General features: G+C 42.0%; 1 protein-coding gene across 1 annotated transcript in view; it reads left to right on the top strand.

Annotated features, from left to right (window-relative positions):
* Positions 1-1,463: 1,463 nt before the first annotated feature.
* The window catches only part of PCYT1B (phosphate cytidylyltransferase 1, choline, beta), a 144,368-nt gene continuing 136,268 nt past the window's right edge, over positions 1,464-9,563 (top strand). Inside the window, exon 1 of the mRNA XM_011987996.1 lies at positions 1,464-1,781. Coding sequence (XP_011843386.1) covers positions 1,719-1,781 — 63 coding nt within the window. The 5' untranslated portion in view covers positions 1,464-1,718. The remainder of the gene's footprint in view (positions 1,782-9,563) is intronic.

Consider the following 9,563-nt stretch of genomic DNA (forward strand, 5'->3'; position numbering starts at 1 on the left):
GCAGTTTTCTCCCTATGGCCCTCTAACCTCTCTCCATGCTGAGGATGCTCTCCTAACGGTACTTGTATTGTTTGGAAAAAATAAGTATTGTTAATGTGAGTTCAGTCAGGGAAGCAAAACCATGATGAGTTGTAGAGGAAGCGATTTATCATAGGAATTAGTCCCGGCCCCATTGTGAGAGGCATGGGTGATTGGAGGTCCAGGAGGAAATTGGAAGATGGGAGGAGCCACCCACCATCAGTCTGAGAAGCCCAGCACATCCAGCTGTGCAAGTGGAAGGGGAAGCCGGTTGGGGAGACCTATGGGAAGCTGTTCCTACCTCTATGGGTCTGCAGCCAAGTGTCTGGTGGTGGCCCTGGGGCTCCTGTTTGTCAACAGGGTCAGCACTCAGAAAAAAAAATCTGGACGCAGAGTGAGGGGGAGTGAGGACAAGCGGGATCCGCTTTCACCTCTACCTCTGTTTGTAACCATGCCTAACCACAACAACCTTTGGAAAGTAACGGCTCCTGCTTCACTCCCACCTCCCATATCTTGTGCAAATTCTTCTTTTGGTCATCTCTAACCCAACGCCTTCAGGGACGGGGATCCTGGGAAATGTGATTCCAGCTTAGCAAGTCAGAACACTATGCACTACCACGCTAGGAAACACGGTGTGGCCACCGGCAGAGCTCCCCCAGCGACTGGCAGGGTACCCAGATGGAGAAGATATAGGATGAATGAATGGTGGGGAGGGATTGGGGAGTCTAAAAAGCATCCTTCGACCAATCAGAGCACGTTTTACTGTCCTGGAGCTTGAAATTGAGGAGAAAGCTACTAAGAGTTTTCCTGCTAGGATGGGACAAAGGATATCTTTACTTGGCAAAGTTGAGTTTAGGTGGAGCAGCTGCCTTCCCTCTGAACTGAGGTAACAGTCTGCAGCCAAAGTTTCCATAGCCCTTTGGTGCAGCTAGATTTAAAAAGAATCTTGTTCTCAGAAAGACTGAAGCACATGCATATTTAAAGAGTTCTTTTAACACAGAGTTATCTGAGAGAAAATTACCTTAACACAAATTCCGAAGACTCCACATAGTTAAGATGCACAAATTCATTATCAATGGTGCTGAGAATAGCTCCTTGGAAGGGATAAAATGTTTATTAGGATCAATTAAAGTATGTTTGAGAGATTTATTTTCTCCATCTTTATTCTCCTATTTAAAGAAAGTGCTGAGTTGTATATTAACACTTCAAGGTCTCAGTCACTGTTTGTCTTGAAAAAAAGAGAGAGAAAATGTTTGTCATTCCAGGAGCATAATCAGTTGAGCCAGTGCACAATGACATAGTTAATTCACCAACGGAATTTGTTGCCATAGCTTCAGCGAGGGACGGGGTAGATTAAACAATAGCCTTTTTCACGACTGCAGCTTTCACCACAACCTGCCTGTCCCCACACAACAGGCCATCATAGCACTAGTTCAGAGCACAGCAATTGTCAATGAACAACAGCCCAGAGGGGACAAGAGGAGGCTTGTGGTAAATAAAGCAAGAGTCCCCCGCAACTCAAATCTCTCCTTATTCAATAACTGGGACACTCTGAGCTCCTCCGAGCTTATCTTTGAGCGCTGGGCACAGAGAGCCTGCTTGACCTTTGGTCAAGTAAGCAACAAAAATTTCATCCTGTGACTCAAAAGAACTCCAAAGGGAGGAGGCCTCCACAGAAGATAAAAAGATCAGGAGCAGGCATGGTAGGCCATCAGGAGTGCATCATGGAAGAGGACAATCGCGCTCCGCAATTGTGGCGCAAGGTAATGTGAATACTTTCTTACTGATTTTTGCCTTATTGAATATCAAAGTCAGTTCATAAAGTAAAGTCCTATGTATCTGCGAGTGTAATGAATCTGTGCTAATTAGTAGTCGCACTAAAAATGGAAATATTATCTTCTCCATCTTAAGGTGATTTAAAAAAAAAAAAAAAGAAAAACAAATTGTGACTAATATTTATTTATCCCCTTGCAGAGTATGTCAGCTCCCTGGATAGACTTAGATGACAAGAACAAATTTGCTTACTAAAAAAAAGGTCAGATCAATATGCTATGGGAGCCTGAGGGTATTGCAGAAATGTTTTAACAAAATGTTCTTTATCCTATCAAACGAGAAATTCTTCTAGTAGAAACGTCACAAAATCCTGATTAGAATATCCATTCCTTTTATTCTGAGATGGAGTTACACTCTTGCTGCCCAGGCTGGAGTGCAATGGTGCGATCTCAGCTCACTGCAACCTCCGCCTCCCGGATTCAAGTGATTCTCCTGCCTCAGCCTCCCAAGTAGCTGGGACTACAGGCGTGCACCACCATGCCCAGCTAATTTTTGTACTTTTAGTAGAGACGGGATTTCACCATGTTGGCCAGGCTTGTCTCAAACTCCTGACCTCAAGTGAAGACTATCCATTTCTGAATTCAATGTTATGCAACTGTCATGTAAGTGAGACCTCTTTATATGGTCTTTTCTCTTGGGGAGGGGGTGCCCGGGGAACGTGTTTCTAGGGGAGCCTTGTTAAACTGAATGAGTTCTAGATAGAGAAAGTTTAGGCAGTGGGACAAAGTGTTAAGAAGGACCCCAGATGATGTGAAGAAGAGATCGAGGGCCAGAGGCAACTTCCCAACAACGAGGCAGAGGGAATTTCTTTGCTTAACTGTGAAGCTGGTTTCACTCCACTACCCTGAGAATGAACACTGGCCCTGCTCTCTCCTGTCCCGGCATCCCGTCAAAAGCTTCTCATGCCCCTTGGAATGGATATGGGTGGCTGGTTTAAGCACCATATTCCTCAGAAAGTAGTCTAGGTTCATATCCAGCAGACACTTGAGCTACATGACTGATTGATCATTTTGCCCAGTTGATCCCTTCCCCAGTTGCCTCCATGTTATCTTAAATTTGGAGAAATTTGTATTGTATATTGAAGACTCATGAGTTTTACTAGCTGATTGTATTGAGTTAATGGGGGAATCAGGAGGCATTGATTGATTGATTGATTCATTCATTCATTCATTCATGCCTCATTTCAAAATTAGATTTGAAGTGGTGTCAAAACAACTAGAGTCGGGCCGGCCATGGTAGCTGACACCTGTAATCTCAGCACTTTGGGAGGCCGAGGCAGGCGAATCACTTGAGGTAAGGAGTTCGAAACCAGCCTGACCAACGTGGTGAAACCCCCTCTCGACTAAAAATACAAAAAACATTAGCCAGGCATGGTGGCAGGTGCCTGTAATCCCAGCTACTTGGGAGGCTGAGGCAGGAGAATTGCTTGAACCCAGGAGGTGGAGGTTACAGTGAGCCAAGATCGCACCACTGTACTCCAACCTGGGTGACAGAGTGAGACTCTGTTTCAAAAAAAACAACTAGATTCAGTTCTGGACTGGTGCAGATATGGAAAGTTGAGATGATTCTTCTATGTTCCAGTCATGTAAATTAAATCTGTGCAAATATCATTCCGTATTCCAATACCTTTTGCAAATTGAAAATAGACAAAGGCCTCTAATTTCATGGTCTCCCAAATGTATCACTTATCATCATTATAATAGTTGACATTTTAGGGTGACATGCCCTGGACTAAGTACTTTCCATGCCTTATTTTATGTAATTATATTCAACAAAAGGACTCAAGCTCCTGACCACTTGCCTATGCTGCTAATTTATGCCTTGATTTCTCTATTAAATTGAATAGGCTTATTTAACCTCCTTGGGCAATTAAAATGGATTACATTATTAATGGTAACAATAATAAAGAAGTGATTTCATTAATATTTTTCTCATGCTTTTCGGTTCTCAGTGTACTTTTCTCACACAGGCAGGCTCAACTTCTGTAAATTAAACTTTCTGACTACCAGCCCTTTGTGTACTATACATTGATACCCCCAAGCTGTCACACGACCATTTCTGGTTACTGCTGGTGGTGCTACTTAACAGCCAATAGTTATAAGCATTGCTGCTGAATATTGAATCTGAAAGGTGAAAATAATCATGAACTTAATAATCTTTTATAGCTCTCTGGGGATGGAAACTACCTTTAAATAAGAGAGTTGAGTATTTATTTTCCACATATTTAATTTTGGTACTTGGTTGGTACTTATTTGGAAATAAAAGAATGCCCAAACATTACCTCAATTCCTCTTACCCCAAATACTGTGATGTAGATATTATTTATAATCCTCCTCCCTGCTTTTTTTTTTTTTTTTTTTTTTTTTTGAGACAAGGTCTTACTCTGTTGCCCAGGCTGGAGTGCAGTGGTGCAATCATAGCTCACTGTAACTTCAAACTACTGGGCTCAAGTGGTCCTCTTGCCTCAGCCCCCCAAGGAGCTAAGACTGCAGGCATGCACCACCACACCTGGATGATTTTTAAATATTTTGTAGAGATGGGGGTTTTGCTGTGTTTCTCAGGCTGATCTTGAACTCTGGCCTCAAGCGATCCTTCCACCTGAACCTCCCAACACACTGGGATTATAGGTGTGCGCCACTGAGCCCTAGCCTATATTCCCATTTTAAGTGAGAAAATTAAAGCTCACAGAGCTTAATTGTCCAAGATAGCAAGGATAGAGCTGGAATTTGGGTTCCCAGCATCCAATTTCACTTTTTCTTTAAACCTACACTGTTGAATAAGGTAGCCGCTAACCATACACAGCTGTTTAAAATTAATTAATTGGCTGGGTGGGGTGGCTCACGCCTGTAATCCTGGCACTTTGGGAGGTCGAGGCAGATGGATCACAAGATCAGGAGATTGAGACCATCCTGGCTAACACGGTGAAACCCCATCTCTACTAAAAATACAAAAAAATTAGCCAGGCATGGTGGCGGACGCCTGTAGTCCCAGCTACTCGGGAGGCTGAGGCAGGAGAATGGCATGAACCCAGGAGGTGGAGCTTGCAGTGAGCCAAGATTGCACCACTGCACTCCAGACTGGGCAACAGAGCCAGACTCCGTCTCAATTTAAAACAAAAAATTAATTAATTAATTAAAATTTAAAATTCAGTTCCTCAGTCACACTAGCCACTCTTTTTTTTTTGAGATGGAGTCTCACTGTGTCACCCAGGCTGGAGAGCAATGGCATGATCTCGGCTCCTGGGTTCAAGTGATTCTCCTGCCTCAGCCTCCCGAGTAGCTGGGATTACAGGTACCCACCACCACGTCCAGCTAATTTTTGTAGTTTTAGTAGAGATGGGGTTTCGCCATGTTGGCCAGGCTGGTCTCGAACTCCTGACCTCACGTGATCTGCCCACCTTGGCCTCCCAAAGTGCTGGGATTACAGGCATGAGCCACTGACACCAGCCACATTTTAAGTGCTCAGTAGTTATATGTGGCTCGTGACTATTGTATTTGGACAACGCAGATATGGAAAATTCCATCATTGCAGAAAATTCTATTGAATAACACTGCTTTAAACCATAATGTCTCTTTTAGATATGTTGAGGCATGTCCTCAAAATATATTGCAGTTCTGTTACGAGTAATATGGATTTTAAATTTTACAGTAAAATCTCTTTCATTTGAAGTCCCTTCATTTGCATAGCACCAAGTTAACTTTGATCTGCAAATTAATAATATAGATAAGAGTTAAGAAGATGGTTAAATGCACTTCAGAGACCAAAGATTTTTAAGCACCATCAAATAACTCCAGAAGCACTCACTTAGATGCAAGCAATTGATATGATAATTACACATCATTTTTATTTATTCATTAAAACAGGGATCCCCTAAGGTGCCCTTGTAGGAAATAATGTGGTTAGCCTTGTTATTTCTAGCAACCCTTCTGCTGTTTTGAAATTCTATGTGAAATCATTTTATACTACTGGTTTACCCAACTCCTTGCCTTTGGATCACAAAGTAAAATGGTAGCATAAAACACTTTCACACTGAAATTTTGACTGGTTCAAGATCTAATTCCAAAGCCCTCACTTCTTCCACTGTATTACGTGATTCCCTGGGAAAGGTACTCCTGTGGGCCCTGCATGGTGCCTGGTATGCATTAAGGGTTCAATAAATATCTGTTGATTGACTGACAGAGACAGTTCTTTCAAGAGACCAGTCATTGAAGTGGACTCCAATTTTCTACAGTGAATACATGTATCAAATGGAAAACTGCCTCCCAGTTTGTTCTTTCCTCTTTACCAGTCTTTGCTGCCAAGACTTCATGGTGACATAAGGGCTTCCTGTCTGTGAGAAAGAGATGATTCCCAGGCATTCAGCTTGGGGGAGGGGGAGTGTGATCTGGCCAGAGGCTTTGGAAATGAAATCTTCCAGCTCCTTCAGAAGTGAGAACAGGGTGGCAAACATGCTGCCTTCCCAGGCACCAGTCATCAGTTAGCTCCATCAGTCTTCAAATATGTGGGGCACATGTTCCAGGTCCCATGCTGGTTCTAGGTAATAAATAGGTGAGAAGAGAGAATGTTGAGTTGTTAGAGGAGAACGGTACTTGCATTTCCATAATATCCTTAGTGGAGGTGGTTTCTTACAGCTTGCTGGGACTGGTCATAGCAAACATTAATGCCATGTCTTTTTAGCAAAAATAAAACCCAATTCCTCAATTTAGCAGTGAGCATCAAAGGATATGGTTTGTCCCTTCCTTGTCTTCTTTAAGGAAAATTTTTAGCCATAGTGAGGAAAGAAAAATTAATAGAAACAATGTAAATGTTCATTAAATATTTAGTCCTTATTTGGAAGGAATTGAACAACTTAAAACTCTCCAAATTTATGAAGCTTAGATATCTGAACATTTTTTAAAAACCACTTAAAGGGAAAGGAGATATTATATTTTTACCTTTTTTTCTTTTGAAATAGAATCTCACCATGTTGCTCAGGCTGGAGTGCAGTGGTGCAATCTCAGCTCACCGCAACCTCCATCTCCCAGATTCAAGCAATTCTCTGCCTCAGCCTCCTGAGTAGCTGGGATTACAGGCACCCACCACCATGCCTGGCTAATTTTTGTACTTTTAGTAGAGATGGGGTTTTACCATGTTGGCAAGGCTGGTCTTGAACTCCTGACCTCAAGTGATCTGCCCGCCTCGGCCTCCCAAAGTGTTGGGATTACAGGCGTAAGCCACTGCATCCGGCCTTATTTTTACCTTTTGTTCCAAACATCAATAGGCCTTCTTTCCTCTTGTCTATCTCCCTGTAATTCCTCTACATGAGCCCTAATATTACAGGTATGTATGTGCACAGCCTTCAAGCTAACTCAACGCAGTTTCGTGTCCTTCAGAAACTATGGGGTAGGCTGATTCGAGTCCTCTTAACTCACTTAGTGGATGTATAATCACTGCCATAGGCTGCTCTGCTGATAGTTCTCACTCTGAACATTGACAGGTAGAGCAGAGGCTAATTCTGAATCTGGTTCTCCACTTGATCTTAGCCAAAAGGCTGAGAAGCGACGTGAATCTGGCTCTCTAGAGTGCACTAACCTCTTCCTGGCAGACCCTAGATCCCTACCCAATGTGGTCCTGTAACGCAAGTCTTGGTGACCATGCCTTCCCTAACTCCTCCTTGGCTCCTTGAAACAGCCCAATTACCATGCAAGCAGATGTGGAATGAGAGGCTAGACTTGTGAGTGTCTCTTGTGAAACCTGGGGTTTCCCCAGTCTTCCCAGTGCTGGGAACTATGGGGGAGAAAATAAGTCTCGTTAGTCTCTCTTATTTTTGTCCTTTATTCTCAATGACTTGGAGCCAGCTCTCAAATACTATGGGGTAAAGAAAATGGTGCAATTGGCATAAAATTAATTTTGCCCCATTCTCACAACGGGGCCTCAAAAAGTGAAATATACTTTTTATTTCAGTCCTGCCCCAGGTATTAGAACATTTTAAAGTTTTATTTGTCTTTCCATGAACTACAAATTCTTTCTCTCTCTGTCTCTGTCTCTGTCTCTCTCTCTCTCTCTCACACACACACACACACACACACACACACATGTGGAAAGAGAAAAGAAAATTTAAAAATTGGTAAATAAGGCCCAGGAGAAAGAGAAAAATAATACCTGTTTCAAATCTTTTTTCTTAGCTCCATTGATTTAAGTCATAAATAAAAGTACAGAATAACTTAATGATAATTTCTTTTGAAAGACTAACATGATAATTTTTAATAGTACCATTATATTTACCAAAAAATCAATCTTTAAGAGTTTGTCCTACGTATATCTTTACATATATCTTCTTGTTCTATATATCCTTTGAGAGTGGAGATGATCACATTTATCTTGGATGCATGACTTCCAACATGCTTAGTAAATGTTTGTTGAATGAGTGAAAGGAATTTAAATCACTGTTTATTCTGTATCCTCCTTGCCCAGAGGGACTCCCGAGTTTGTCCATTTAAGGTCATCTCTAGGCTGTTCAAGAGAATGAGTGGGTTTCAACCCAGATTTTGAGTGAGACATGGATCAATGTTGGATGGACCAACTCCAACTTGACTCCAGCCTCTAAACTGATCAACATTATCATTAACATCAACAACACAGATGTTGTGATCACTGTTTACAAGGCTCTCCACCTCAACCCTGCCAGACTTCTAGGGTTGTTAGAGGTTTCTGATGTCTGAAGGCCAGGTGAGACCCACCTAGAGATACCACAGATGGCCGACTCAACCTTCTACAACTCCTCAGCTTTCTCAGAGGGCAGGAGCTGGGCCAGCCTCGAAGAGAGATAGGTAAGACTTGTGCACCTACCTGCCTCATAAATTTTCTTCCATGTGGTTATTACATCTTTCTTTAGGGTGGCAAATGAAGGACTTTCTTAAGTCTCACACAAAGAATTCAAGACAAAAAATGGAGAATTAATAAAAAAGCTCTGTAGGGCTTTCTCCATTATACAAGGTAGGAGAGAGTTATAATCACCAGGAAGTACACTAGAAGTTTTCTTACCCTCTACAGTGGGGACCAGTTGGTCAGTTAATTGAAAAATAAAATGGGGCTGGTCGCAGTGACTCACGACTGTAATCCCAGCACTTTGGAAGGCCGAGGCGGGTGGATCACCTACAGTCAGGAGTTCGAGGCCAGCCTGACCAACATGATGAAACCCTGTCTCTACTAAAAATACAAAAATTAGCCGGGTGTGGTGGCATGCGCCTGTAATCCCAGCTACTCCGGAGGCTGAGGCAAGAGAATCACTTAAACCCAGGAGCTGGAGGTTGCAGTGAGCCGAGATTACGCCACTGCACTCCAGCCTGGGTGACAGAGTAAGACCTGTCTCAAAAAAGAAAAGAAAAGAAAAATAAAATGGGTATAATGGGGACTCACTTAAAAATGATAAATGCATACATCAAACATTTTATTTAAATTTAAAATAAATATATTATTAATTTGCCAAACCTTTGATTGGGCCACTGATTAGAGCTCTGTGTTGTATTTTTTCATTAGGCAGACACATATGTACTGTGTATTACTTCCATTTTTAGTTTATTCTAAATTGTGTGAAAACTTAAGATATCTTCAAAACACTTTGAACATGGAATCCTAGGTGTTTTGCAATTTTGTCCCCTAGCTTTTATAGTTGTCTTGCCCTCACCTAATTCAACAGTAATTTTTAATTTTAATTTTTTTTTTTTTTTTTT

This window comes from Mandrillus leucophaeus, unplaced genomic scaffold (assembly GCF_000951045.1).
Source record: "Mandrillus leucophaeus isolate KB7577 unplaced genomic scaffold, Mleu.le_1.0 Scaffold321, whole genome shotgun sequence".
NCBI classification, from domain to species: Eukaryota; Metazoa; Chordata; class Mammalia; order Primates; family Cercopithecidae; genus Mandrillus; species Mandrillus leucophaeus.